This window comes from Lynx rufus, unplaced genomic scaffold (genome assembly GCF_022079265.1).
Source record: "Lynx rufus isolate CCGP_SWC_20201006 ecotype Redwood Valley unplaced genomic scaffold, mLynRuf1.p SCAF_6, whole genome shotgun sequence".
NCBI lineage: Eukaryota > Metazoa > Chordata > Mammalia > Carnivora > Felidae > Lynx > Lynx rufus.
In genome coordinates, this window is record NW_025814878.1 from 39,707,005 (window position 1) to 39,725,244 (window position 18,240).

Consider the following 18,240-nt stretch of genomic DNA (forward strand, 5'->3'; position numbering starts at 1 on the left):
ACGATCTCGCGGTCCGGGAGTTCGGGCCCCGCGTCGGGCTCTGGGCTGATGGCTCAGAGCCTGGAGCCTGTTTCTGATTCTGTGTCTCCCTCTCTCTCTGCCCCTCCCCCGTTCATGCCCTGTCTCTCTCTGTCCCAAAAATAAATAAACGTTGAAAAAAAAAATTAAAAAAAAAAAACTGAGGATCAGGTTTTTATGATTCCATTCATCGCTTTACTTTATTCATTTCCTAAGATCAAAACAGCTCCAGAGAGAAAGTTAGTAATTCACCAAAATGGAGATTTTGACATGGAATGAGGGTGACTTTGATTCATTAATATGTCATACGTCTTCTGTGGCTTTTTTCCTTTGTTCACTTGCTAACATTTCCCTCAGAGGGGCCAGGAATCAACATTCTATGCCTCATGAAGCCAATTACTTTAATGGTTAAAATAGCAGAGCAATATTAGAAATGCAAGGCCAATTCTCTGCAAGGCTTCCCTCCCACCCTGTATCCGTTCTCTTATGTGTTTCACTTTAAAAATCCTTTGTGTCAAGGCGTCTGGGGGGGCTCAGTTGGCTAAGCCTCTGATTTCACTCAAGTCTTCATCTCACAGTTAGGTTCATGAGTTCGAGCCCTGCATTGGGCTCTGCACTGACAGCGTTGAGACTGCTTCAGATCCTGTCTCCCTCTCCCCCCCCCCACCCACGTTGCGCGCACTCTCTCTCTCTCTCTCTCTTTCTCTCTCTCTCTCAAAAATAAACATTAAAAAAAAAACCTTTAAAAATCCTTTGCTCCTTGTATGTCTTATCTTTCCCAACCACCATTTGGAAGAGTTTGTGGGAGAGTCTATCAACCTGTGGAAATTCGTTTTTTAGAAAAAGAGTGCACTACACATTCCGGCCCTTTACCTGCTTCTCCAGCTGCAACCAAAAAGGAAGAGAACCTTCAGGTTCCTAATGCCACTGAACTGCTTTGTAATTGTGACAGAGGGAAACAGGTGATGACAATCCGATAAAAAAAAATTTTTTTTTGTTGCTGTATCTCAACAGCCAAACAAACTGCAGCCCTGGGGCACCAGCCCATACTGCATTCGTTCCCATTTGCATACTTTGCATAACCACCATTTTCTTTAACAAACTGATATCCAAAACGAACGATCTGATATTCATTGCTATAAATGCTTGAAACAGTGCTTTTCTTCTGTCATCGTTGAAGGCAGACTCTCAGGTTGCAATTAATTTGGGGGCTAGGGAAGTAATAATTATGGCCTCTTTGAATTGGACACAAATGAGTTCATTTATCAGCATTTGAGTTGCAAATGACTGATCTTCCAAAACCAGTGCAAGCAAGCACCTCATTGTCTATAATACTTGATAGGATCAAGAACACCAAGCTTTCACTAGGGAAGGTCAATCCAAGATGCATGTATCCCATTAGGAGCAGGAAATTAACAGGAAGCGTCAAGGAAAGAAGGATTTTTTTTTTAAAGGACAAGAAGAAGGAAGAGGACAAGGAGGAGGAGGAGAAGGTAAATTTTTGCCTCAAAAACACAAATCACACAAACTGTTAGAATCAGAGTAGGGAAAAAAAGGTAAAATTTTAAAGTCAAGTCACTAGACTCATTATCACCTGGAGCTGAAGTGTAATAAAACCATCTATGACTCAGGAAAATGTGGGATAGGTGGGGAAGAATCCTTATGGGGTGGCTGTTCTATAGGTACATTCACACTTTCAGATATAGCTAGTTCATAGGTAATTCCACACTGAATATTTTTATTTTCTTAGACGATACCAATTCAGTATGGTTCCAAAATAAAAATAAAACATGTTAAAAATAAAACATTCTTCTTGAACCAACTCTGAGCCAAAAAAAGTATGGTGAGGAAATCTAAGAGCTGTTTTCAAATAAGGAAGACAAATGGAAAACTATCATCTACCAATCAGTTGTGTGTGTGTGTGCATGTGTGTGTGCATGCGTGTCAGAAAAAAAACAGAGCAAAACAAAGACAGACAGATGGATAGACAAAGATTGATTACAAATAATATCTAATATACATTATTTGGTAAATAACATATATACTGTACTATATTAAATATTTATATATCCCAGAAAGATTCAGAAAGGAAAAGTAGCAAAGATAACAGGGTCAAGATACCACGGATTGATCATCTTCATTTCATTGGTCTGTCTTATCTGGGGACTCATATTTCCAGAGACAACAACCCTAGACATCATGATGAAATCTAGAGGCAGCCTTAAGGGGTGACTCCACCAGTAGACGGGGTCAGTACAAGTATACACACAATCTTTATAAATACTGTGTTCTTGCTATGCAAAGTCAGCTTCAAGACAAGTTCCCTGACCCTGCTTCCAACCCCTCCCCACTAGCAACTCTGGAGCCATCCCCGAATGAAGTAACAAGACCATGAATTTCATTCCAGCACTCATTGGGTGATGGTGGTAGTTTTTGTTTGGTTGGTTGTGTAATGTTTCAGACTTACTCCGTAACTAGCTACAAACTACCTTGACTATTTTTTTTTTTTAACGTTTACTTATTTTTGAGACAGAGAGAGACACAGCATGGACCGGGGAGGGTCAGAGAGAGAGGGAGACACAGAATCTGAAACAGGCTCCAGGCTCTGAGCGGTCAGCACAGAGCCTGACGCGGGGCTCGAACTCACGGACCGCGAGATCATGACCTGAGCCGAAGTCGGACGCTTAACCGACTGAGCCACCCAGGCGCCCCACCTTGACTATTTTCAAGGACAGATCACCTCCTGTTGACTGGCTTGAGTGCCATTCACCAAGCTTGGCAGTACTGGAGGGACAACAGTTAATTTTGTGAAGCTGTAAATATCCTTCCTAGCTCTCTGGGACTGCACACACCCTCCAGAACAGATCTCCCCACCCTTCCTCTGTCCTCCCACACACACCTCCCCCCACCTCACAGCCGCCGTGTTTTCAAGCAGTCGAGGGACCCTGGGATTTTCCAAGGCCCCTCACCACCCACAGGCGTTCAGAGCAGTCTGTAAGGCTATCTGTTGAGGAAAGGGCCCTCTCTGAGAGCACAGTGTTTCTTCTGCCCGCAGCAGGATACAGATAGGGACAGAGACTCCAGCCATCCCCGGGAACCCAGTGTCACAAAGAGCTCCTCTGATCCGGCTGGCATCTGGGCTTCCCCTCATTAGCACATTAAAGCTGCTCTGTCCTTTCCCTCTGAGCCGCTCTGTCTGTCCCACTGCCGGCCTCTATGGAGCCTTTTAGGCCCACGCTCATTTTGAAACCTCCCCAGTTCAAGAGGCACTAACCCTTCCCGAAAGCCTGTCAAACTCCGTCACAAACCACAGGTACCTTCGAAGCACTACTGCTGGGAGGGGAGCAATCAGGCAGCAGCACGTACACCTTCTGCCAAATTAGCCTTCCCAAGGAGAGGCTTTCTGGGAAAAAAAAATCAAAACCAGGGGCACCTGAGTGGCTCAGTCGGTTAAGCACCCGACTCTTGATTTCCGCTCAGGTCATGATCTGTTGGTTCATGAGCTCGAGCCCCACATCAGGCTCTGCGCTGACAGCTCAGAGTCTAGAGACTGCTTTAAACTCTGTGTCTTCCTCTCTCTCTGCCCCTCCCCCTTACTTGTTCTCCCTCTCTCTCCCCCACCCCACAAAAAAATAAATATTTAAAAAACAAAAAACAAAATTAATGGTATCTAGCTTTCAAAACTGGAGTACATTGAAGCAAACAGACTCCTGCCTTGTTCACAGATGGGCGAGTTCCCCCTCAGATTCTGATTGACAAGGCTGACAAAACGACCAGGCCAGCGCAGGGCCTGCACCCAAGTCCTCTGTGGGCTGAGTCAGCATTTATCACAGGCCTGAAGACAGCGCAAAGCCCCAAAACCCGGCTCTCCTTTGAATTTTGTGACCAGGATAACAATTGCATTGTGTTTGGCAGCTGTCCAAGCCCGCACCCAGATGTCATTTCAGTTAAAAATCCCCAAAATGCAATGGGAAATGAAAGGCTAGGATTATTTTAACTGGTTTACAAATGAGAAAATTGAGGCACCCAAAACTTAAGTCAGTTGCCTGCGAGAACATATCAATCACATTCTGAAGGGGACACCATCACACCAATGGCCCAGACACAATATCTTTAAGTGACTTTCAATTCCCTCTTCTGTCTCTCACACGCTATTCTCAAATGTCATGAGGACCCAAATCCTACGGAGCTTCCCCAAAATATGCCCCATACCAATATCCTGACTTCTTCATAGCTGAGTTCACTGATGGTTCTTGCTTGCCAGGTCACTCGGGCCCATACCTGTTTCTGAGTTAGCCCTTTCTAAGGCAACATCTTTCTGCCCATCACACCCCCTCCACCCCATCCCTACCACAAATGTCAAATAAACTCACAGCACTGTCCTTCAATCCTGTTATACTTCTTTCGTGTATTTCCTTTCTGACTCTTCAAAATGACTGTTTCCCGGTTTCCTCTGCACAAATGTCCTACATCCTGTCCCCAGCACCCAGCTCCTTCATCCTCAACCGATATCCTTGCCTCAGAGCTCTGAGAGAGAGAGAGAGAAGCCACCAGCCAGGAACTTTTAGTCCCACCACCAAATCTACCAAATCACCTTCATTTACACCCACAGGCTGTGGCTCCCCTCTTGTATCACGGAGAATGTCTGGCTCTTCTCAAAGGCCCACCTTTCCCCCTTCCTTTGGATCCCACCATCTTAGCCTTCTCACGGCTTTTCCCTCCTTCCATTATCCCATTCCTTCCCACAGACGCAATTTTTCCCCTTTCCACTAGCTCATTCCCATCAGCACACAGACCTTTTGCATTATCTCCTCCATTCAAAGACTCTCCTCCCCTTGCTCCTCATTAGGGCAAAATGTCTCACAAGTCATGTTTTGAAGCCCCCATCTCACATTCCCTGTCCAGCCATTCCATCCAGGCTCCCAGCTGCACCACCACTCTGAACCTGTGCCTTTCATGGCCCCCAAGGTTCTCACGTCACCAGGCCATGTCTCTGCCCTTCCCTTAATACTTCAACACAGTGCACTGCTTATTTCCTCCTTCTCAAAACAAGCCCTTCCCTTGGCTTCTGAACCATACTCTCTTGTTCCCCCTCCTACTTCAGACCCCAGTTCCTGAGCTGGGACCTCCTCCTCTGTTTGACCCACACGTTGATGCACTGCCCAGATTGACCTTGGGACCCCTGTTGTCCTCTGTCTACACTGTGTCTCCAGATGATCTCCTCTAGGACCACCCCAGTGACTCCCACATCAAATCCCCAGCCCTTGATTTCTCCCAAGAATCCTAGACTCCAGCAGTCCTTGAACATTTCCACTAGACATTTCTAACTGAACTCGCCACAGTAAATTCCCAACTTTCTCCCCACAAATATGTTCCTCTCCTTGCCTTTGCCATCTTAGACAATAGCACCTTCATTCACCCAATTTCTCAAGGCCCCAACACTAGAATTTTCTTTTTATTCTTTACCCTCAGCAGCCTCATCAAATCACTCACCAGACCCATGGACTCCGTCTCCTCATGCAAATCACTCCAAAACACGATCATTTCTCTTTACCTGCATTGCTACCCTCCAGTCCAAGCCTCCAACATCTCTTCCCTCCAGTAACCACTTATCTCTCCCACAGTCCATTCCCCAACAGCAGCTAGAATGGTCTTTTCAAAACTCTACCATATTACTCCTTTGCTGAATACCTTCCAGTTGCTTCACAGCCCACTTAGAATAAAACCCAAGCTCGTCTCCCGGCCTCTGAGGTCCTAAAAGATCTTACACCTCCGTTCCTTGTGAGCTCCTCCCCACCCCTGCTCACTTCCATCTTGCACTTCAGTCTCCCTCTTTTTTAGTACCTTATGCCTGCTTGTCTCATCTTACCATCTCTGCCTAGAGCACACTTCCTCCTGACCCTCAGTTGGCCAGTTCCTCCTGGTCATGCCAATCCTAGCTTCAATGTCACCAGGGAGAAACAGGCCTGTTCTGACCACTCAAATGAAAGTAGCACCCAGTGCCTCTCTGTCACATCACCCCGCTTGAATTCTCTGCGTGGTATTTAGCACAATTAGACATCTTTCTTAGTATAGTTCATTGCCTGTACTAACTTGAATGCTGTCACCATGAAAATGAAGGTATTTTAGGTCTTGTTCCTTGCAGTATTCCCAATATCCAGATGATGCCTCTTACCTGGTTCAGTAATTCTTTGTTGAATGGCTAAATAGCTCCTAGCCTGAGCTCCTCAGAGCTCGAAGTGAAGCCATACCAGTGGTTCTGCCACTTATGCTGAGCTGTGATGTAACCCTGACCCTCCCTTCTGCCATTCAGACCTAGAATGTGCTCTCTTTAACTTCACCATCCCTGAAAGGCAGCACTCTCCACTTATAAACCCATTCCACAGAACTGGGATGCTATCTCTTTTCACTTCTAAAAGCTACTCTGCTTAACATTTAAGGTGGGAGCCTCAACCCAGGCTGTTGGGTTGAGTCCTTGATACTTAATGTAGCTCTTATCAGACCTAATCAACTGCCTCCATATCACCAGCTGGGACATACAGATTTCCAAGGCCATGACTAGCACCAGCCTAATGCTACCATTAATACCTGATTAGATGCACTTCCAGACTCATTGTTGAATCCAGACTCACCATTGATCCCTCTTAGATCAACTGGTCCCCACCCAGTATCCAAGGGTGGATATCAATACTGGATATTGGATATTGGGTGGGGACCAGTACCTCTCAGACTATCTACTGTAAGATAGCAATTGCTTCTTTCAATTCATTGCAGGCAATACTTTTGTAAAATGCAATTTAAAAAGCCAACTACTAGAAAAATAAAATGGCAAAAAACAAAAACTTACCAAAATACATGACCCCATTTTTAATATTAGAAGGAAAGGCATAAAAGTTCTGTCAGATTGCTATAGATATTTCTAAATGCTTACTCTTGATTTCTGTTCATATCACATTCTGGTTTGTGCAGTTTCTGAATCAGCACAGGTCCCGTGACCACACTTTGAGTAGCTGGCTGCTGGCCTCCTGGCTGTATGTCTCTTCTGCCCTGGTGAACATATCTCTTCTTTGAGGCAACTTTCAAATAACCGTTCATGAAACAAGTATTAAATGCCCACAATGGTGTAGGCACTGTTGAGTGCTTTCTCCAAAATAATCTAATCCTCCTCTTCCTGATCTTGGTCCAGATTCTGTCCAAATCATAGCACTTCCTTCTCCCCATCCCCATCCCATTTAGACTCCTTTCTCCTCTCCCCTATATGGCTATAGTAGCCCCTAACTTGTCCCACACACCCCAGTCCTTCCTCTCTCCATCTGTCCTACAGATATGGTTCAGAATATCATGTTTAAGCACATCTCTGATCATATCCTTTCTCTGCTCAATAACCTGCAATAGTAATAACCCACAGAATGAAGTCTTAATTCCTTATCAAAGCACCCAAGGGTGTCCATTATCTGACTCCAGCCTATAATTCTCACCTTACTTCACTCCACTGCCTTTTTTACCTCCACATAATATTGTCAAACTGGACACTTAATCCTCTTCTGATCTTACCCCATATTTGGTTTCATCCTTTCTACCATCCCCCTTCTTACACATCTTCCTTTGGTTTCCATACAACACCCAGTGCTCATCCCAACAGGTGCCCTCTCCAATGCCCATCACCCACTTCCCCTCTCCCCCACAGCCATCAACCCTCAGTTTGTTCTCAGTATTTAAGAGTCTCTTATGGTTTGCCTCCCTCCCTCTCTGTAACTTTTTTTTCCCCTTCCCCTCCCCCATGGTCTTCTGATAAGTGAAATAAGTCAGGCAGAGAAAGATGTTTTCACTAATATGTGGATCCACATGTTCCTTTCCTACCCATGTGCTATGGATTAGAACATTTATGTCCCCACAAAGTTCATGAATTGAAGCCCTAATTCCCAACGTGATGATATTTGGAGGTGGGATCTTCAGAAGGTAATTAGATTCAGATGAGGTCACAAGGGTGGAGTCCCCATAATTGAGTTAGTAGCCTTATAAAAAGAGACGGGAGAAAGATCTCTCTGTTGCTGTACCAATTAAAGATATGAGAAGATGGCTGTCTGCAAGTCAAGAAGGCCCCACCAGACACCAAATCTGCTGGTACTCTGACCTCAGACTTCCCAGCCTCCAGAACTGTAAGAAGTAAATGTCTGTTGTTTAAGCCACCTAGTCTACAGTATCTCGTTAAAGCAGTCCTCGGTAAGATGTTATCTCTCAATGCCAAGAGAAAATGCCATCCTTGAACCTTCCTTCCCTGTCTCCAGTCTAGTGTGGTGTCTCTTTCCTCTGTAGTCTTATAAAAGCACCTAGCTGTGTGACTACAAAAATTGGTTTCCCTGCCTATAAAAGGATGATAATAAGCACTTTTGTCATAAGAATAACACATGATATAGTTTATAATATAAAATGCTTACTTTATAATGTAAAATGTAAGAATTGGGTCCACTGTCTAAATGCTAATTTTAACTCAAACACTGCATCAAATTATATAATAAAGCATGCTGTCTTTCCACCAACTCATCCTCATGCTATTGTCATATTCTAAGCTTCTCTTACCTGCAATGCATGAAATATGTCCAAGCTCCCTCAAAGCTGTATATGCACTTGTCAGAATGTTAATACTGTCAGAAAAGTCTGTTTTCTTGATTTATGTGGCAATGACCTTTGACAGGCTCACTTGCAATGACAGGATGCGTTTCAAATCTGTTCTCCTTTCTCTCCTAACATTCTGAATGGCTATGTCTCCTTTTTTCTTTAAGTCCTAAGTGAAACAGATTGTACTGTGTTCATCAAGAAAGATATACCCTCTGGACTCTGTGTACACTTCAAGTAATTTTATTACGGGTTCGGTCTTCCTCTTGAGTAGTTTGCCTACAGGTGAAACAGCTAACTTATGGGGCTTTTTTGTACACCTCTGTTAGATCAGCTTGAAAATCTAATCATTTTGAGAGGTGATGTATGTTATCATTATTTCTACTTTACTTAAATTGTCCCCTTGGTAAATTATATCGAAAGGGTAATAACAGTCAGAAACTCTACCAACAGCACCCAAGAGTCCTCTTTAGCCTATACTTGTCTAGTTCACTACATTGATCCTGAAGTGCCCAACATATAGGAAGAACTCAATAAATATTCATTGAATGAATGAGTGAATGAATGAATGAATGAATGAATGAGAAACTAGTAAAAAATTTCTCTTATACAATGGATCAGTACTTTTTCTATCTCAAAGTCAAGAATAATCGGGAATTGTAGCCCTGTCATTCTAAATCTGGACATAATTAGATTGATTTGTTTTTTAAAATCCTTAACTTGTTTTTTCAGTCATAGTAGGTTTCCCTAATGAATTTGTTTAAAATGGAAAGAATTAGTGGAACATAACAACAGAAGTTGCAAAATGGTATTTAAGGTATTTTTTTTAACCATCACAGAGTCACACACATAAAGTTTCTTAAGAGAAAGTTTAGAATTAAATCCAATAGAAAACAATACTTAAAAATTTTTAATAATAGTATTCCTAAACAAGTTACATTCATGTTGCCACTGACTGAAGCCTGACATTTTTCTAAGAAAACACTTTCTAAGATGTATTTACTTTTATTGTTTTCCTTGGCATTTCCTATGAAATTTCTTCTTAACTACTGCACATTCAAGTAGTCCCTGTATAAGGTCAAAATGACAGAATGAGAAGTGTAATATGGAATGCATACTGAGCAACTTATTTATAGGACTCCAGTATCTAGACATTTGGAGGCATACAATTAGACATTATGCATAAAAACTCAGGTTACAGATTATAATGATTCACTCTCAGTAGCAAAACACATGCCACATTATCCAGTTAGAATAATGTTTTGTCACGTAGATGTCCTCCAAAAAAGAGGTCAGCACACAATAAGTGATTAAGAACAAATAAACATAGAAAACAATCAACTGAGTATAAAAGCAACCAATGGAATAAGAGAAAATATTTGTAAACCATATATCTAATAAGGGGTTAATATCCAGAATATACAAAGAACTCCTACAATTCAACAACTTAAAAACTCCAAACAATTCAATTTAAAAATGAGCAAAGGCTGTAAATGGACATTTCTCCAAAGAAGACATACAAATGGCCAACAAGCATATGAAAAACTGTTCAATATCACTAATCATTAGGGAAACGCAAATCAAAACCACAGCGAGATGCCACTTCACACCCATTAGGATGACCACAATAAAAAAATAAATAAATAAAATAAAATAAACCACCAAAAGTAACAAGTGTTGGCAAGGATGTGGAGAAATTGGAACTCTTATACATTGTGAGTGAAGATGTAAAATGGTGCCACTGCTATGAAAAACAGTATAGAGTTTCCTCCAAAAAATAAAAATGGAATCACCATATGATCCAGAATTCCACTTCTGGGTACATATCCCAAAAAATTGAACAAGGCATCTTGAAGATATATTTTCACATTCATGTTCATTGAAGGGATGAAAGAAGGATGGAAGAAGCAACCTAAATGTCCATCAACAGATAAATAGATAAAGAAAATGTGGTATATACATACAACGGAATGTTAGCCTAAAAAAGGTAGGAAATCCTCGTATGATACAACATGGGTGAACCTTGAGGACATTATGCTAAGTGAACTAAGCCAGTCATAAAAAGGCAAATACTGCATGATTTCATTTATATGAGGTATCCAAAAACAGTCAAACTCTCAGAAACAAAAGGTAGAATAGTGGTTGCCAGGGTCAGCGCAGAAGAAGAAACGGGGAGTTGTTTAATGGGTTCAGGTTCAGTTTTGCAAGCTGATAAAATTCTAGACATGGGTTGCATGACAATGTGCATACAAATAACACTACTATACTGTACAGTTAGAAGTGGTTAAGAGGGTAAATTTTATGTCATGTGCTTTGGCCACTAAAAACAAAGAATAAATGAATGTGTACTTGTATGTGTTCATGCCACAGTCAGGAAATATGCCAAATATTTGTGAGGTATTTTTCCATGTGACTACTGGAGTTTAATTTCCTAAGCATACTTTTTTTTAGAAACATAATCAAGAATTAATGTGTTTGAAAATGTACAGTGAATGCTCATTGGCCTGAGCTCAAATGAGTGAGAAAGCTAAACCAAAACCGTGTGGTGGTATTCTCACATTCTGCATTCTACTTTTATGAGAAATAGCAGTTAAATAATAAATTAGCTCTTGCATTAAGTAACTTTAGAACTATATGGGCAGCCAACTCATCTTCCTATATCATCTACACAGACATCAGGGCACAATAAAAACAGGCTTCTATTATGATGGCCCTGAAACATCTTGAGATGGTAAACACTCAAAGGAAAATTACACAAAGATACGTCCATTTTCTTACACATCAATTACTTGGAAATGTATCATCTCTATCCCAAGTAAGCCAAATATTCCTTCATTATAAACATTCATTTCTCCAAGCCCTGTGTATAAAAAATAAGTACACAGGATGATCTTTTATTTTCATAATTTTGTCCTTTAGTTAAAAATAAATGCATCCTGGGGCACCTGGACAGCTCAGTCAGTTAAGCATCTGACTCTTGATTTCAGCTCATGAATGATCTCATGGTTCTTGGGATCAAGCTCAGCATGGAGCCCGCTTGGGATTGTCTCTCTCCCTCTCTCTCTGCCCCCCACCTCTCTCTCTCGCAGAAATAAATAAGTAAACTGAAAAACATAAATGCATCCTTTGACATCCTTTCTTTCAGTAAGACTACTGATCTCCGAAATGTCTGTTTTTAATCACACCACCCAGTTCCATTTGGAATAATCGTGCATAAAATTATCCTCATTACAAGTTGGTCTTCCCCTTTCATTTTGACATCTGTTAGAAGAAGTAGCTTGAGGAAGAGCTTCACTATTCAATTTTTCAACAAGAGCCTTCCAACTTAATAAAAAAGGATCATCTAAATTATAATATCTGTCTTCCTCAACTGTACCTAATACGTGGTTCAAGCATAACTCTGTTCCTTGGCAGTCATTCTTTTGGTTCACTGTGTTCTGTCCACCTTATATAAGGAGTCAGAAATGCTATATACACATATTGTTCCATCTTATATGGTAACTTCCCACGTGGACTTGGTTTTACTTAAGCTTGTCACCAATTCTCTTATACATCCTCTTTAACGATTCTTGGTTTTCAACTCAAAATTTTTTTTAGAAATTTTGAAATTAGTAGTACAAATCAAAATGTAAGTTGGAAATCAGTTAGTTCCAAATCAAATAAATGGATGACCCAGCATCACACTAGTGGATCCATTCTAATGATTAAACATGCCCACTACAAGACTCAAAAAGGCAGAAACCCTTTTATAACTTGAGACAAAGCAATGAATCTCTTATGGGGAAGAAAGTGGGTCAAAACTAGAAATTCACAGTTATTTTCGTTAAGATTTGAAAATAATATTCAACTGGGAAATATAAATAAAACCACACACATGAAAACACAAAACAAGCTATTACTCATTTTTCACAAACATTTCATTAAGTAATCATTTTAGAGGAGAAAATCTTCAGATACTATATAGACCAGTACCCATTCCTTTATCTTTCTTAGAAACTACCAGTATCAGCAGTTTTTGTGTGAGGGTCACCAACCATTACCCTTGAAGTGTTTTTTTTTTCTTTTTTGTCATATCTTGCTTGCTCGTGACAGAGTAATAAATACTATTCTGCGCTAAGAAATAAATGAGGAAGAGTAAGCCTTATTTTTTCCTTGCTGGAACCAACACATTATTTTAAATCTTTGGGAATTAAAGCAGCAACAGTTATCTCCGCATAAGAATCACCTTGGATTTCTAGCATTCCACTGCCAAAACAATTTTGAACACTATGGGGAGAAAAATGTGACACATCCCATTAACCAGTTTAAAAAAAATGATCTATCACCTCCTCTCTCACCAAAATCTTGGTACTACTGGATTCTAATCTAACTGCTTTACAGAAAGTGAGTGATCAGTGAGATGCCCCAACTGTCGCATACAAAATGCAGCAATCCAATTCTACAAGCCCATAAAGAAAGGGGAAAGAATGAGTAACTATACTGAGGAAAGTCATAGGGTATAGTATAATGTCAGGCAGATTTCATTAAGGTAACACTACATTTTCATTTTATGCTTCTTGAGAGCAAGTACCTTTACTTCATTATTAATCAGTACTTTTCCCTTTACCTATCCCTCGGTAGATATAGATAGCATATGTGTTTGCATTTCTTCCTCTGAGTTGGCAGGTAGTTATTGTTATAGACTGCCACCGGTGGCAGGCAAATCACCAGGTTTACATTGCTCATAGTCTAACACTCCCCATCTCACTGCACCATCCTCAGTCTGTCAGCACTGCCCCTTTGGCCCAATCGGAGGCTAAGGGCTAACAGTGGTGCAATGTCCCTTTCTGTCACTGAAGAGACTCCTGGCCAGCTCACAGCAATAGGATGCTGCCAACCATATATCTGCATGCCAAAAGTTGAAGGGATATTTTTTTTATATTGGCTCCAAACATCCAGATTTGCAACCTCACTTTCTGCTAGCAGCTAAGTTGCTGCGTGCCAGAAGTAAATGAAAAAAAAAAAAGCAACTGAAACCCAGAGGACAGTAAGTTGACAGGGCAATAGAGGTGAAGGATACAGAAGCATCAAGGAAAAAGGAAGAGCAAAAGAAGGAGAAGAAAAAGAAGGGGAAAAATGATTTTAAGTTTTGAGAAAATGAACAAAGATGCTTGTGATACGGTCCCAGTGGGCCAGTCTGATAGCCATTACTGACTGATTCAACATACTTGGAGGGTTCAAACCAAAGGGGAGCCACACCTGAGTGCTGGCATAAGATCTTTAAAATTCCACTTTCCTCCCACATTGTTACTCTTAGAGCCCAGTCACTCAGCCACTACCAATGCTGTCTCCTGTTGACATAATCATGGTACAGAAGCCAAGCTCATCAGCATGCTAATGAAATTATTCCACCGAGATTTTTACATTTAATCTGATTTTTTTTCAGTCTCCATACCAGATGCTCCTTCTCAAAAGAAATATTTTCTTCTTGTCTCTTTACGGATAAGGAAAGACCATGAGCTCAATGCAAAATATGATATTGGAAATTCTGAAGAATTCTGAAAGACAATTAAATGAGTTGAAGCGGAAAGGCTATAACCCTGGAGTCCCATTCACAGATGTACCTGCAATGATATATCATTGACCCCACCTTCCAGTCTAAATTCTTCCTCTATAAATCAGGAATCGTTCAACTCATGTCATACAGATCACCGACAGCTTAGTAAAACACATAGTTCTACTCATGGTATACGACTTCACTTTACTCGCTTGTGATGCTCCCACTGACCCACCTCAGACCACAAAATGAATTCGTGTAGAGCTTTAAACTCGCGCAAGTGTTTTCTCTTCGGTATTATCTCAAGACAAGGGAGGTAAGACACGTATTATAAAATACATTTTACACATGCAGAAACCGAGACCCAGGGAGATGCGCAGCTCTGCCCCCGAGCCACGTGGCTGGTTACTGGCTGCGAAATGGTGACAACCAAGTCTCCTCTGTGATCTTTTTATTCTGGACTCTAAGAGTCATTGAATATCAAGAAATAACTTGCACGGAATCAATAATAACTTATAATCAAGCAAAGATAAATGAATGATTGCATCAGCTTTTGCCAGAGTGATGAGGGATATTAATATTTAATAGATTCCGCTTAAAATAAAGATCCAATGCCTGGGCATTTACAATTCAAAAAAAAAACCCACAGGTATTTATGAAGAATAGGAAACCTACATAATATGTACTCAGCCAGCATCTTCTTGCTTTATTCTATTCACTGTCTTTTGAATGTGATATTTGGAAGGTGTTATCCTAAGCTACAACTCGAAGGAAAGTAAAGGCGGGACTTTCTATTACCAACTCTTGTCTCACTTCAGAGTGAATTTCTTCTTGTTTGCTAATAAATGGAAACATACTGAAGTCCCACAAGTAAGCCAATATATACGTTAAGTAAGCCAATATATACCCCGTTCACAAGGGACTCAAATGGTTTGGGACTTGTTACACCTGAATTAAACCCTACTCCTAAAATAAGGAGAGCTTTCAAGCTTTGATTTCTGTACATATTTGGTGCCCCCACTAGAGCTTTAAGCCCCATAAAGGTCTACGTGAACTCCCCATAGCTCTATGGGGAGTCTCCGCTACCCGAAGCAGTGCCACACGGAAACCTGTATGAACAGCGCGACCTTTAGAGTTACCCATGCAGATGCCTCAAAAAAGCACACACGCACTCAAATAAAAACACACAAAACAAATTCTCTGATTTTTTTAAGTGTCAGTTCTTCAACCATTTCAAGTTACTTAAGTAGAAAAAGTCCCCTTCACATCACAGTTGAGTCAGGACGCCAGGGGCCCCATCTTCACGTCAACGCGGTTCTCAACCTAAAACGCCTCGTCCTTGATCCCTCCACTGCGCAGATTCCAGCACTGGAGGCGCCGGCGATAGGCGCTCGCCTCCTCTGGCTTTCGCCCGCTTTAGAATAACCCGGCTCCTCCAGCTCCCACCCTTCTCGCAACATTTTTGCACTTTGCGTGGGTCTGATCCAGGCCTCTAGCCTCGGGTTCCCTGGTCCCAGCTTGGAGGAGTCGGAGCGGCAACGGGAGAAGTGGATCCCCCGCCTGCCCGCCCCGGCTGTTGCCGCGAACCCCTCCCCCCTCCCCCCTCCCCGCCCCGTGGAGGTCGGAGACGTCCTGCCGGGGCGGGCGACAGCGCGAGGCCGGCGACTTCCTCGCCTTCCCCGCAGCCCCGCGCCTTCCCGCCTCCGTCCGGGCCACCCTCGGTTCCCTCTTGTCCCCTGGGTGCAAAGCTGGGGTTCAGTGAGCAAGAGGAGTGAGCGACACGCGTGTGCGAGGGTGTGAGCGCAGACACACAGCAGCCAAGCAGCAAACCCCGCCTCTCCCCGAACTCCCGCCTCGGACCAGCCGGCAGCCCGGGCGCCCCGGGGCTCCCGGCTCTGGGACAAAGCTGCCACGGCCTCCCCGCAGGAGCGGGGCGCGTCGTCGCCAGCTCTCCTCAGCCTCCCTCGGCCGCGACTCAGTCCCAAGGGGCCGCCGGGGGTCCGGGGGAGACCCGGGGCCGGGCTCCCGCAGCCCTCGCCCCGCGCCCCCGCCGCCGCTCACCTGTTCAGCACTTTGCGGATCCTCTGGCGCACGCCAGCCCGGGAGGAGGCGGACAGGCTGCCGCCGCCACCGCCGCCGCCGCTGCCCTCGGCCGGCAGGTTCTCGATGGTGGTCACCACATGGTTCGGCGGGGCTGGCGGCGGCGGCTGCAGCTGCTGCTGCGGCGGCTCGGGGGGGATCATCGCGGCAGAGGCGGCGGCGCGGCGGCGATCAGAACGCAGCCGGGCGCATCGTGCGCCGGCTCCGGGCCCGGGAACGCGCAGAGGACCTGGCCGGGCGGCCGCGGCCCGGGGAGGCGGCGCTGCCTGCGAAGCGGCGAAGCGGGGAGGCACCCGCGGCTACGGCCGCCGCCGCCCAGCCCGCCACTCACTCCTCTCCAGTCCCGGTGCGCGCCCCCTCGCTCCGCCGCCGCCGCCGCCTCCCGGCCCGGCTCTTCCCGAGCCGCGTCCCCAAGTCCTGGCACGCCCCGCGAAGTGGCCGGGAAGGGGGTCGCGCGCCGCCGCCGAGCTGCCCGTCGGCTCAGGAGACCTCCACGGAGAGAGGGGATGAGGGTCCGGGCTTCGCCTTCTCTCCCGGCGCCCAGTTCGTCTCTGGGCGAGCGGCAGCAGTAGTGCTAGCGCCGCCTCAGCCTGTCCCCCGCTCGCTCGGAAAGCTGCCGTCTGTGTCTCACGGAGTGAAAGACCGAGAGTGAACCCGGAGAGCCGGGCGGGGGCGCCGCGGCGGCGGTGGCGGCTGCGGCGGCGAAGGGGGGCCGGGGCGGGGACACGCGCGCTCCATCTTCGCCAGAGGGCGCTCGGGAGGCGCCTCATTGCCCCGACCCTCCTCACCCGGGTCCACCCGAGCCCCGCGCTCCGGGTTGCGATGATTGTTTTCTTTTGTTTTCTTTTGTTTTATTTATTTATTTATTTATTTATTTATTTATTTATTTATTTATTTATTTATTTATTTTATTGTTCGCGTGACGCTGGGGATAGATCTTCCCTCTTCACTTGGCGGGATCTCCCGCCTCCTGCCGCGACACCGCAGAATCTTAGTACCACCCTTCCGGGACAGCGCCAGGACCCGAAGACAAGGTGCTGGCCCCGAAATAAACACCAAAAGTCAAGTATCCTAACGATTACACCAACACTCACCATAATGGGCCTGGAGGAAATTGGAGGAGACACAACTTCGCACAAAGAATTCATTCTGGGAACTGGAAAAAGCTTGTCAGACCAACTCAACGTCTCCGTTTTGTAGCGCTGCGAAGGGAACGTGGGTAGATTCCAGTTCCAATTGTGCCTCTAAAACTTGTTAGCAGAGATTCCCTATGCAATTTGTGTACTTACATTCTGAGACACATTCTCCTTTGTGCAACGAGGCTAAGCGTATCTTTCTCCCCGAGGTGTAAGAGTTAAATGAGGCAAACCACCCAGCAGGGGGCCCTGATGGATTCTTCAGTGGGGCTCTGACCAGAGGATCTCCACTCCCAAAAAGGAAAACCCCTGAGAATCTGACCCAGAAACCTTAGCCCTAAACAAGACCGTATTTCTCCCAAAGGAAACTGATTTCCTGCCTCAGGCATCTCTTATACCGATTGCTCCAGATTCCAGTTAATAACTGACTCTCTTAAGAGAGTTGTATTTTTCCCATTTTCCTTTATCTACATTGCCTGGATAAGGATCCTGCTGTGAACAATGATAGGAATTTTTGAATTTTTTCCATTGTAGTGCAGCATGTGGACTTATTTGCCCTGAACATCTTTGAAAGGTAAGGATGTTTGCAGAAAGGCATGCCAATACCACTACCAAATCCAAACGCACAAATAAAAAATACTGGTGATTTGCCACAGAGAATGGAACTAGGGAAAAAACATTCGAGAAAGGAATTGACCGTGTCTGATTAACAAAAAGGAGAGGGGAGGATGAAAAGATGAGATTCATTATTTGGTTAAGCCGTTGGCATCCCTTTGGGATGCCTGGGTGGCTCAGTTGGTTGAGCTTCCTACTCTTGGTTTCTGCTCAGGTCAT

General features: G+C 44.2%; 1 protein-coding gene across 1 annotated transcript in view; it reads right to left on the minus strand.

Moving 5' to 3' along the window:
- The window catches only part of SLC35F1 (solute carrier family 35 member F1), a 405,879-nt gene extending 389,466 nt beyond the window's left edge, over positions 1-16,413 (minus strand). The window contains exon 1 of the mRNA XM_047103324.1: positions 16,232-16,413. Coding sequence (XP_046959280.1) covers positions 16,232-16,413 — 182 coding nt within the window. The remainder of the gene's footprint in view (positions 1-16,231) is intronic.
- Between the last annotated feature and the right edge of the window lie 1,827 nt (positions 16,414-18,240).